Genomic DNA, 13,778 nt, shown 5'->3' with positions numbered 1-13,778 from the left:
CGAGAAAAATGTCATAATGAGTAACCTTTGTTTAAGTATTTTGTGAATACTTTAATTAAGAAAATGTCTTTTGGGACATGCACCTAGTAATGAAAGTTAACCTAAAACAAATTTCTTTTGATCACAGAAAACGTAATGAATTGGGTAAAACAGGTATGTCTCTTTCTATTAGTGCACGAAATAAGAAGTGTATAACTGTTACACTTACTGTTGTCATATTTAAATATGAAAACTGTAAAAATAATGGATTTATGCACACTTTATTTGATAATCCCAAAATATTTCATTTATAATTATATATTTTAATGTTTTAAGGATGGAGAGGTAATAATGAACAACATAGACATTAGGGGGCCAGAAAATAAGAATGCAGAAGTTGAATGTGATGGAAGGCAACTGATAATTGAAAAAGATGATAGTGAGGCAGAACCACCACCATTGCCACCTCGAACCACCAAGCCACTAACTGATGTATCAAATCAAAGACTCATTCCAGAAGACAGAAGGGTGTTCACTGATACCCCGAAAACTGTATATAGTGACTCGCCACCTTCAGGCTTTGTTGATAAAAAGTGGAGTGATATAAATGCCATTGGAGAAGATATTTCCATCAACAATAAAGAATCATCTTTACTCCTTGAAAATAATAGGTAAGTGAGAGTTTTTCTTTCAGTTGTTACTTCAACTAAGTTTGTAATTGCTTAACTTTTTATATTACATAAGATATAATTTAAGGACATCAGAAAACCTGCTGGTCAACTAAACCATCTCACCCTTTAAATTAAACCTTAAAGTAAAACACCCAATGCCAGCCCATATTATTTCAATAATTATCAAAACTTTCCATAAACATCCTTAAATTTAGTTAGCTCACCATATCTGAAGGCAACCCATTTCAAAGGCATATAATTTCTTAGAAAACTGTCTTAGCTGGAGGTGATTCCTACCCTGCCAAAATTTATACTTGAATTCCTTCTCTCTTACCATTTTCACCATTAAGTAGAAATAAAGATTATGCCACTTGCAACAGCACACTGCTTGGATGGCTTAAGAGACTGATCAGCCAGAATACTAAAATATTTTGCTCCATAAAACTGTTAAGGTTTTCTAGTGAAAATTCAAATTATAATATCCTACATGTATTACCTGGTGTTTGTTATAGTTAAAATACATATTCTGTTCTTCACCCAACTCAAGAAATAATCCAAATTCTTTAGTTAAGCAGCAGCAATATCCTCCTAATGGCCAGCATCACACAAGATCTTAATATTATCAATAGATTTAATTAATTTATTTTACCATTCCTTCATCTATATCATTGATGTAAATCAAAAAGGCAAAAATCCTAACACTGAACCCTGAGGTAATTCACATTGACATTAATCCAATTTGACTGAATTCCATTCATAACAACCCTTTTTGTTTACCCATTAGGCAAATCCATCCCACCTTCATTAGTAGTTGAATTTGTTATCTCACTGTAGAGTTTGTTGTTAACAAAACATGAATTTTGTTTGATGATTGTAAAAAATTCCAGCTTAAAGCCGTTCCTCCTTTCTCTATTAATAAAATCCCAAATATATTCAATTTCCTTGCTATCAGTTCCAAAACCCTCAACAGGCTGCAACTTAGTTTACATATGAAGCCATTCCTTTCCCCTGTATTCCTATTAAATAACGTGCCATCCTGTATTTAAAAGAAATTCATGTAATATTTGTCTACTTTCATTCAAGCTTCAATTATTCCAATTACATTAAAATCCTCTTTTCAAACTTGTTTTCTGAAGTCTTCTATTTTATTTCTTTTACTTCTAGAATTACAATAATAAAAGATCAGCCAGCTCTGAGAAATTTCTTTACTTTTTTTTCCTATGATGTGCTTCATTACATATTATTTTTTCTTCATTTCATTTAGTTCATTCTGGCCCTCAGCACTTAACTTGGTTTAAAGCTACCTTTGCAAACAAGCCTGCCTCTGTCCTATGTAAATGTAAGCCATCCTTCTCCTAAATGCTCCCTTTTCTCATTGAACCAGTAATGGATAGATGACATTAAAAGAAAAGAGACTCGTTTAAAAAAAAAATATTTTAAAGCATCTTAAGACAAGCTGTGAATGTGTGAACTGTAGGCTGTCTCTGGTACACATTAGTGTAAAGAGCCATAAGAAGGAATCAAATCTCTTATTCCTATTTAATTAATATTATGAACAATTTTAAAATCTAAAACTAAACAGTGAATTTATGGATATTAACAATTAATAACTTATAATAATTTTTTTCTATAAAACTTAGGCCCTTGTGTATCATTCATTTTACAACTGAAACCTTTTTTTTTCCTAGTAACTCACAGCAAGCAAGGTGTGGAATTAAATGTATTTTAATAATTCTTAAGTTTTTATGACTGAGATAAAGGCACTTTTACAGTATATGGACAGGAGGGTAGGAGCTTGAGCCCATCCAGCTACCCTCTGCATGTCACTATATTGTATCAGTCCTACAAATCCAACCACCTTATCTGCCCATCCTTATATATTAACCCCAACCTATCATTCAGCCTTAATGGCCTACTTGTAATTTCATCTCAACAATTAAGTGTTAGCAATATACATGACAGAAGTAAGTTTTCCTTTATTTAGTTTGATTTTTTTGATGTAGCAACAGGTCATCAGTAAAGGTCACATCACAATGGCATTGAAGCCATATCCTTCAATATTTATGAAATAGATTATTAATATTCCTGTAGCAATTTATTAGATTAATAATGCATAAGTCAGTACTTCAGTCCTATGTTTGTTTTGCATGGAATATTGTTAAGACTTACCATTTGTGTGTATGCTTATATAATTAAAAAAATATATAGCCAGTACTATTACTGTGTGCATCGACAGTGATAAAATTTAGTAAAATTGACATATCCTCAACCACACATTATTTAATCTCCAGTTCTTATCATTACCCGCTATCACAGGTGTAATATTTAACAGTAGAATCCTAGTGTCTTTTCTATTGCCAATAAGAAAAATTTGCTATGTCTAGGAAAAGTTAGATATCTAATCCAATCACATTTAATTGCTGTAAATAAATATAGTTTTCAAAAGCTTGGACGAAATATATCAACATTTAAAGTGGTGGCTAAATAGGATAGTTGTTGTTTACATGTTTTTTATGGATTTTATTTTTACATGTACCTAGCCTTCGTATATATATATATATATATATATATATATATAAAGTAGATTTTAGATGAGATAAAAAAGTTCAAAGGTAATTGTGAAAAAACAAAAAAATTAGTACAGTAAGATATAAGTGACAAGTTAGTTTCTCAATAGATTGTTGATTATTGAAACAGTGTTGAAAATAAATTAATTTTGTATTTTTCTCCATTATTTGCTCAGTGATGTTGAATTACGAAAATAAAAATGTAAAGAACATATAGAAAAGACAGCTGTAACTATCCAAGAAAAACAACAAGACTATGAAAGGTGGAGACCACATAGTTTGTTATTAAAGCAGATATCAGTAGGCTTAGTTGTACTATTTGGAACAGGAGTTTTGATGTATCGATATTACATGAGAGGTTGAATACTTAGTGAAAGCAACCCACATAATTGGTTAATCTTTTATATTTTTAGTTCACAGTTTTATTTTATCATAGAAGAAATCCCTTCACTTCATTCTCTCTCATGATGACAATCAATTAAATTTCATTTATGTTTCATTGTAACCAGTTTATTTAGTAAATATTGAAGTTTTTTAAGTTGTACATCTATTTGCTATTATGTAGGTAAGTTTAACCTATGTACTGTTATTAGAATTTTCGTTTTAATAATTTAGAATGGTATTTTTTGTAGTTTTTTTTAATGTTATCACTCCAAAGCAATTTTGTTATTTATTAAAATGAGATAAAAACAAATACACAATAATTATTTTGTTTTTTTTCAAATGAAGAAAGGAAGGATATTAAAACTGACACATCGCATTTGTATTTTACCTGTCATTATAAGCCCAAACGTTGATTGGAAAGGTTATTTCTATTTGAATTAAAAGTGTGGAAGAAGTGAATTTTAATAAAACAGCATTTTTAATATTAAGAACATCATTTCTTGTAACACTACCCTGATTAGTTATTATTTATTGCCATGCTAAAAACAAAAACCACATTGCTTTCATCTCTTCATTCTTCTGTGGTTTTTGTCACACACAAGTCACTGAAGTTTTACAGTATTTAGTGTGTATATATATATATATTGTAGTAATTACTTCATTTTTACTATCATTATTGAATACTGCAAATTCTCTGTCAAAACCTTCAACAAAGTTTCATACTAAAGGTCATTTTAAGGCTGAAATAAATATGAAAAAGTAAATGAAATGAAGTATCATGTTTGTTTCTTTACACAGTTATCGTTATCATAACTTAAAAAAGGGAACTCGTTTGTTACTCTTTAAAACCTATATTATGTTTATTGCAAGACAAATTCACAAGTGTAATCAAGAAGATGACAGTTTTAAGATCATTGTCAGACCATTGTTTACACATGTATTTCTCTAAGAGGAATTTTTTGTTTTGTACTGGAAAACATATAGTCATACAAGTTTATATTTTTATTGAAGTTTTTACTGTGCTGTGTATTTTAGCTTTCAAAAAATAGCAAATATAACTTCTGAGATGCAAAAATGATTTTCATAGCATGAAAGGTAGTTAGAAAGAGACATATTCAGTAAACTTGTCTATTATACATCTTGCTCATACATTTTCCACAAAAAATGAAGTTTAACTGTGATTTTACTATCATATTTACATGAAAGATCTTCGAGATTTCTTGAACAATACTTATTGAATGGTCTATAAATCTACAATTTTATAAATTTATAATGAAGATTGCCTTGCATGTTAATATGGAAATTGTTTGTGCTTTTACATTTTAAGCCTTTCAAGGTAATAAAGTATTAAATAAGAGATCAAGGATTTTCAAAAATTTAGTTTCTCTTCTAAAGCAAGACCAAAAATGTGCATCATTCTTCATATATATTCTCCTCATGGGCCAACATAGTTCATGTTACTATGTGGATAGTGTAATGATAATATTTGAAGCCACTAGAAAAGTGCAATAACTCTCAAAAAAGTGTTATTAAAATTTGTTTTCATACTCATTAAGTTGTGTGTATCATGAACATCTTAGTTACACCTAATTTTCACATTTTATACTGTACAGCAGTACACAGTAACCTCAAGAATGATTGAAAATAAGCTCATTTTTTTATTCATTAAAGTTTTAAATATCTGAGCAGATGGGAGAAGTTTGTACTTTTGCATACTACTGTATGTTTTTCATAGTGATGAATTTTTCCGAAATAATTACTTATTGTAGGGCAAAATATGTAAAAAAGAGGAAACTTGTCTATTTTAAAATATTGTTGCCATGCAGCAATTTTCATTAAAAGAAATATAAAATCATATTTGCATGCTTTTCCATTTTACAAGCATAGTACCACAAATAAATTAGTAAAAAAGCAGTAATTTAGAAATGCTTGCACTCTGGAATTATGTTTATTTTGTCTAAAGTTGCTTGTTATTCTTAATTTGGGGATGGTGATGGAAATTTATCACTTGTAATTTTGTGGCTTTTAGTAATAAACTATAATATTTCAAATATTATAGACCCCAGAGGTGGGTTAAGTTCCAGAGTTTACATTGCTAAACTCCAGAGTTCAGAAGGTCATAGTGCACATAGCCTAATTTGTAACTTTATGGTAAAAAACAAAATTTATAACATGGTTGATTCAAATTTACTGTACTGGATAAGTATAATTAAGGATATTCTCATTCTAAATGTTGTTTACTTTAATATGTAATATGTGATGTTAAACCCATAATAACGTAGTTGTCATTGAGAAAAAAATGAGTTTTGAATTATTTGCATACTGCAAGATAAGATGGTAGGTGTTTTTAGGTGTGTTTTGTTTTTCAAATACTAAATTGTATGAATATATCTCAAGCATTTAGTGCAAGAGAAAAATAACTTAAAAAGTGAAAATTTAGAACTGGTATTTTTGAAAATTATGATATTTGCTCAAGATATTCACATGAATTAGTGTTAATTTTGTCATTGGTTTATAAATTTAAACTCTAATGTTCATTGTTGGTCAGGTAGAAGGAAAACAAATTATGTCTAAGTTTGAAACATTTTGATTATATCATGGCCTTTGAGCTTTGACTTTGGTTATGAAGCAATATAAGTAATAACTTCGTCTTCCTTACAAAATGGTGATGTCTAAAAACAGATGAAATGTTTTGGGTAAAGGAGGAAATTGAAATAACATGGGCAATAATCTCTTTACATTTAATATGTTTTTAAAAAATTGTTAAATATATACAGGAACACACATTATATTTATATATATATATATATAGAGAGAGAGAGAGGGAGAAAGGAAATAAGTTAATTAGTATACATACATAGAACAGCTTAATCCATAGAAGTAGTGAGAAAGTATAGGACATGTCATATACCTACAACATTTTGTTACTCAGTATGTTATGCTTATTGAATTTCAGTACATGAATGTTCAAAAATTAGTTTGTTTCTACTGTTGTAAGGAAATGTAGTACCACATTTAAGACATTCTTTCCTTAACACTGATCATCCTAATAAGCTCTTCATAAATGAAGATATAGAACTATTTGTATTTTATACTGGTAAATGTACTAAATAACAGTTGTCAGGTAATTGGTTTTATCAAAATTAAAAAGCAGCAATTATGTTTGCAGTTGTTTTTTGTTGGAAATTGTCACTGTACAAATTTGGTTGATAATAGGTAACATTAATACTTTAACTTCATTACTATCTTTTTTTCAATTATAGATATAAAGTTTTCTGTTATAATGTGCTTTGAATGGGACCTAAAAGGTTATTATGTATTCTTATACTGCTGTATGACTCGCTTAAATGTTGCTTCAATATTGCTGTTTTTTTATAACAGTGCTTATCATATTTGGAACCACAATTACAGCAGAACCTTGCTTTTTTCTATGACCAGTGAAAAGATTTTGAATAAAAGTAACTGCAAATAGAATGTACATATTTTCTTAGGAATACTGTATATGTATATATATATGAGTCTGTATGACTGGTTTTGTTTGTTTATATTTAGATAATCAAAGATGTGAAGAACAATTAATTAGAACAATCTATAAGGCTGGTTATTCATAATAATGTCTACTTAATAAAAAAATTCTTTATCTAAACCATATTAGAGGAGCTTCTTTAACTGTTATTTCAGACAAGAAAAACAGTACTGATGTATATGTATGCATGCACTTGTACATATATCTATATAATTAAGTTTCTGTAGATTTTTTTCATTATCAATTTGTAGTAAGAAGTAAAGTTTTAAGTAATTTTTGAAACGCATTATTTTGCAGTACTTCCATTTAGGTTTCAAGTAAATACACATATAAATCTGAAACAATTATTTTAACTTTTAATAAACTCTTATGTGAATTCTTTATACTAATTAACATTATATTAAAAAATATTTAAAAAATAAAAGAAGCTTTGCAATTGGTAGACGAGATTTAAGTATTATTTAGTATTGCAACTGAAACAACAGTTTTCTTTTAAGATGATTCATTTCATACTAAAACAAGATATAAATTTATACATATGTATTGATAACAAGTATATAATACCATAATAGGATCTGAAATTATTTCTACAGTTATTACATAGTATTTGATTTTTACATATACTTTAACTGTGTTAACTCATAAAACTGTGGTTGCTATGGTTGAGTTTCAAGCAGCGTAACAATACAATGTTGTTTGAGTCAAATGTCATGCTCTGCTTAAAAGAAATGTTTTGAGAAAACTAAAATTATAATATATAATATGAGTATATTAGTGTTATATTGTTTGAGAGGGGTTCCTTTCCATTACTGTAAATTCCATTACAAAGATCAAAACGCAACCATTATTATAGTTGTTAGTTCTTTGCCTCTTGCTTGTTTATGCTGATTTTTTTACCTCAATAACATAAATACAGATGTGTTTCATATTAATATTTTTGTGAAATACGTTAACATCTTAAATAAAAGCTAAAATTTCAATAATCCAATTTGTTTTGACTGTTTTAGGGGCAGCCTGTAATTTCACACATTGTGTGAGTGTAAAAGATTCATTATTGAGAAACAAGTCACGGTTTTATATTTATTTTAACATATTTCATTTTGTGTGTGTCTAAAACCTGTTTGGAGTATACCTCATAACACTATTGTGTATATATTTGTCTGATATGACTGTTTATAAACAGATATGATGTTTGTGTAAAAAAAAAAATCATGTCACATTGGCTTTGATTGTATGAATAAAACATTTGAAACATGTAAATGTTTTATTTTTTGTCAGAGTGATTTTTTGTACTATGGCTATGACTTAGGAACAACAGTGTAGCAATATTAAGTAAATGCTTTTAGAATTAGAGAAATAATGTGGTTGGTATCTGTTTAAATGCATCATGAAATAATCAGTTATACAGAATTACATACTCCTATTACTGTCATAAGTTCCTCACTTGAAACTAGAAACAACTACCAATTATTTTCTGATTGCTATTTTAACTGTGAACAACCTATATTTAGAGTTACATTCTGGGTAATATGGTGAATATCAACATTGCAGTAAAAAAGAAAAAAAAGAGTTTAACTGAATATACGTAGGGCCAGTCCATTGTGTCAACTTTGTATTACAGAAATAATTTTGACTACAACTCCAGATGTTTAAATTTTATCTTCACAAAGTTTGGCAAGCTTTTGTCAAGTGGGAAATTTCTTCCACTGCTTGCCTCCCATTCCTAGAGAAATTTCCCCACTCCTTCCCCTTTGTTGGGCAGATTTCCCCACTGCTTGATTTCAACATTTCCGATGCTAGGAAGATTTCCCCACTCCTTCCCACTTGTTACTTTTCCCCACTCCTTCCCGTTGCTGGGAAATTTCCCACTGCTTGCTCCCCGTTGCTAGGGGAAATTTTTCCACTGTTGCTAAGAGCATTTCCCACACTTCTTCCCCGTGTCTAGGGATATTTCCCCACTCGTTGCTCTTCGTTGCTAATTACATTTTTCCCACTCCTTGTCCCCGTTGTAGGGACATTTCCCACACTTTTTCCCCCCTGTTGCTGGGTCATTTCCCACTCCTCCTTCCCTGTTGCTAGGGTCATTTCTCCCACTGCTTCCCCCCCGTTCCTAGGGACATTTTTCCACTGCTTGACACTTTGTTGCTGGGAGATTTTCCCACTCTTTGACCCCTGTTGCTGGGTGCATTTCCCCACTCCCCCCGTTGGTAGGGAAATTTCTTCCACTGCTTGCCCCCCGATTCTAGGAAAACTTCCTCCACTGCTTGACTCCCGTTGCTAGGTACATTTCCCCTCCTACCCCCCGTTGCTGGGAAATTTCCTTCCTTGCCCCCTGTTGCTGGGAAAATTTCTTCCACTGCTTGACCCTTGTTGCTGGGACATTTACCCCGCTGCTACGGAAATTTCTTCCATTGCTTGACACAGTTGCTAGGAGATTTTATTCACTGCTTGCCCTCCATTGCTAAGGACATTTCCCACCTCCTTCCCTTATTACTGAAGAAATTTCTTCCACTGCTTGCCCCATTGCTAGGGAAATATCTTCCACTGCATTCCACCCGTTACTAAGTAAATTTCTTCATCAGCTTGTGCCCGTTTTTAGGGAAATTTCTTTTACTCCTTCCCCATTGCTGGAAATTTCCTACAATTCTTACCCCACGTTGCTAGGGACATTTTCCCCACTGCTAGTCCCCCGTTGCTAGGGAAATTTCTTTCACTGCTTGCCCACGTTGCTACGAACAATTCCATCACTCCTTCTCCTGGGTTGCTAGGGACATTTCCCCGTTGCTACTGAATTTCCCCACTTCTTGACCCTTGGTTGCTAGGGAAATTTCTCCACTGCTTGTCCCCCGTTGCTAGGGAAATTTCTTCCACTTCTTGCCCCCATCTTCTGGGATATCCCCACTTCTTGCACCTGTTGCTAGGAACATTTCTCACTGCTTGCCTCCTTGTTGCTAGGGACATTTCTTCCACTGCTTGCCCCATTGCTAGGAGGATTTTCACCACTCCTTCCCCATTGCTAGAAACATTTTCCTCCACTCCTTCCCCATTGCTAGGGACATTTTCTACTCCTTCCCCTGTTGCTAGGAATATTTCTTGACACTGTTGCTAGGAAAATTTTACCCACTCCATGCCCCTTTCTGGGAAGTTCCCCACTTCATTCCCCTTGTTGCTATGGTTGTTTGCCCTACGTTGCTAGGGAAATTTCTTCCACTGCTTGCCCTCCGTTACTAAGGGCATTTCTCACACTCCTTTCCCCTGTTGCTATGGGCACTTTACCCACTCCTTCCCCCCTGTTGCAAGGGAAATTTTATCCATTGCTTGCCCCCCGTTGCTAGGGAAATTTCCAACATGTTCCAAACATGTGGTCAGCTTCCGGTCAGTTACCTCTTTCTTTGTGAACCTGACGATGACCGAAGAAGGTCGAAACGTTGTTCACTCTTCTATGTAAAATATTTTCTCAACCCAAACGAGCCGTTTTTGCATATAAATTTCTCAGCAAGTGGGTTTCTCGAAATCACTGATGTATGTGTAATGAACTTTTTGTTCTCCTTGTATTTGCTTCCGCCTCCCTTGTCTCTCAAGGCTCAATTGTTTTATTATTTCTTTTTCCCATCATATTGTAATTATTTTATCCCATGTGCGGGGAGAAAGAGAATTTCATTATCTTCAAACACATTAGGAAACTAATTACTCGAATGCTTTCATTAATATGTATTTGATTGGTCTCTCCCAAATACCTGCCGTGCCCGAGAATCATTTAGAAACCTTTTGGTGAGCTAGAAATCACTTCTTTTCTAAAATAAAAAGAAAGTAAATACTTGATACATTTCAAATATTACATCTCTACTTCCCTTTACCTTCAGGCATATATATACACACACACAATAAAAAATGCAAACCATTAATTCGTACTTGTCGGATTGCTCTCGCCCCTGTGAAACATTTACACAGGAAGACACGTACACAACACAGACAGGCACAACCCTTTAACAAAGATAAACACCAAAGGCAACATAAAATACAGAATCTAAAACAATGATTGTAACTCAATGATAAAAAATATCCTTTAACAATATTTGGAAATATTAGCTTTTCTGTTAGTTTTGTTCATTTGGATGATGTTTTAATGACTCATGTGACCACAAACAAAGTTCAGATTTAAAAACGTAACTTGTATTTCAAATAATGATCTACCAGATTACAGTTGTTTCACAAAAGTTCAAATATTAGGTCAGTGTTATACTTCTGTGTATCAGTAGCTTGATGAGTCCGAGGAAATGGAAACCGAAAAATATACATAATACAAAAAAACTGGGGTTTCTTCAAATTTTGTTTGTTTGTTTTGTTTGTTTGGAAATTCTGCATCAAGCTACTCAGAAATATCGAAATCAAATTGCCCTAATTTAGCAGTAAGACTAGAGGGAAAAGCTATCATCACCACCCACCGCCAACTCTTACTCTTTACCAATAATAGTGGATTGACCGTCACATTATACACCCCCACGGCTATATAAATATGCAAAGCGAACCCGCGATGATTACGATCGCACGCCTTAAATATGCCGGGCCGTTTCTTCAAATACCCATCAACAGCAGAAATACCCGAAATCAAATTGCCCTTTCATAATGATAATTAAAAATATGTATTTCTTACCTTTTAATAATAAATTATTATAGTATTAAAGTCATTAAATAACATTGCATAAATCAACAATTATTATGTATATATTATGAGGATCAAGCGTGACGTATTAAGGATAAGCGTGACGCATATTCACAGACGTATAAAAAATGGTTATATAACAACGCTTGCTTAAGAACAGAAACATATTGAGAGACTTTCCACTGTATGTTTATATTGCTATAAACTGACACTATCAATGTCAGAAAAGGGTTATGCAAGATGGAATTGAGAAGATTTCCCGACAGCTTGGAGACGCCACAGTATGGTCTAAAGCTGCGGATAATTTATTATCATCATGCAAAAAACTACAAGAAAAGGAAGCGAATCGGACTTTGAAGAAATATCGATAAGAAGAACGTGTGTACAGATACAAGAGAAAAGGTTGTCGATTCAATCAGCAACCAAAGAATAAGCAGTTTGGGTTTTGTTCCTGATTATTAAACATGATCGAGTTACAAATAACCAATTACGTGTCATAACTACTTGCGGATAGTTGTGTATGCTATTTGAAATATTGTAAGAATACTAGGAAGAGTTTGAATAAAAACTCGTATACCAAGCGTAAAATCAGTTCTCTCGCACTCAGAAGGCAGTTCTCCAAACTCCATGCCAGTTCTCTTGGAAGTTCTTCCCGAGTTGAAGCAAATATGAACATTGCAATGACGAGATCTGTAAATGATTCTTGCCTGAACTCTTTGTAAGTAACTTATTGCCATTATTCCTAACATCGGTTAACAGTAAAATACAGCTGACTTAATTTACTTTAAAGAGTGTTTTGTTGATTAACTACAATGACTTATCAGTATAAAGAAATTATGCAATATTGAACGCTAGTTTATGATATTTGAAAAGTTTATTAAAAAGTGCTTATTTTTGGAATTTTGGTTTCAGAGTCAGATTCTTTACTTTAACTGTAAACTCTCAAGTTAGTACTTGTGTGCTCCACTTGCCCATTGCATTCCTCAGTTAAAATAAATAACAGAGTAATTTGCAGTGTCAGTCAACATTCCAACAACTAAGCCAAACCAACCAACCAGCCTGTCTCCGTAAACCAAGCCCAAGTTAATGATGGTAATAGCAGAAACTGTAGCACACTGATGTTCCATTTATATGAAGATGGTTAACATTTATGATTTTAACACTTTAAATACTTAAACTAAATAAGATGTAAATGAAAAAAAGAACTGAAAGTCACACTCAAAAACATATTATACTGAGTCTTTGTGGGGAGTTTGCTGGCAGGGGTGATTTATCTGACGATTTCTTTAACCTAAGCAAGGTCTCGCATTTGCATGACATTCATGATAAACTGATTTTCCTTAAAATAATGGGGCAGATCTTCAACTAACAGAAGATTTCTCAACATATTTATCACAGAGTACTTCTGAATTTCCCAAACAACCAAGTTTTGACAACAAAATAAATGAATCTGGACATACGTAAAACACAAATAAACAACCATTATTATTCACATTAACATCAATACTGTATGTAGTTGCTTGGTTCTATGTGACTGACTAGTCCAAGCTCATCTGCGAAACTGTTACGCTAATATTACTTACATCATACATGATGTCATACTCCTGTAGAACCAGTGCTTCCCCCATTCTGATCATTTTCATTCAAACCCAAGGGAAATTGTAACCACAAGACATCATTTGACATATCACTGGAGGACAGTGCTATTGACATCATTGTTTAATGTGTAGTGGTATGTTCATACCATTGATGAAAAGACCAGGTGTTATTTGAAGAGAATGGCAAAGAACAAAGGCAGCTAGAATAAAAGCCATTAGAAAACTGGACAAACACAGAGTAATTGACAAATTATAACTCACACAATATTAAAACAAAAAAAATATAAATATGCATGGTATGCTTATATACCACACATTAATAGAGAGCTCAGCACAAATCTAGTGAAACTCCTTAGCCCTCCTGGATGGATTGGACTTGCCTCAGTTTCT

General features: G+C 32.4%; 1 protein-coding gene across 1 annotated transcript in view; it reads left to right on the top strand.

The window, feature by feature from the left end:
- LOC143257450 (uncharacterized) overlaps positions 1-13,778 on the top strand; it is an 87,797-nt gene that overhangs the window by 24,324 nt on the left and 49,695 nt on the right. Inside the window, exon 2 of the mRNA XM_076516144.1 lies at positions 316-650. Coding sequence (XP_076372259.1) covers positions 331-650 — 320 coding nt within the window. The 5' untranslated portion in view covers positions 316-330. The remainder of the gene's footprint in view (positions 1-315; positions 651-13,778) is intronic.

The sequence above is a fragment of the Tachypleus tridentatus genome, chromosome 7, assembly GCF_004210375.1.
Source record: "Tachypleus tridentatus isolate NWPU-2018 chromosome 7, ASM421037v1, whole genome shotgun sequence".
NCBI lineage: Eukaryota > Metazoa > Arthropoda > Merostomata > Xiphosura > Limulidae > Tachypleus > Tachypleus tridentatus.
This window is presented reverse-complemented; position numbering and strand designations above follow the sequence as displayed.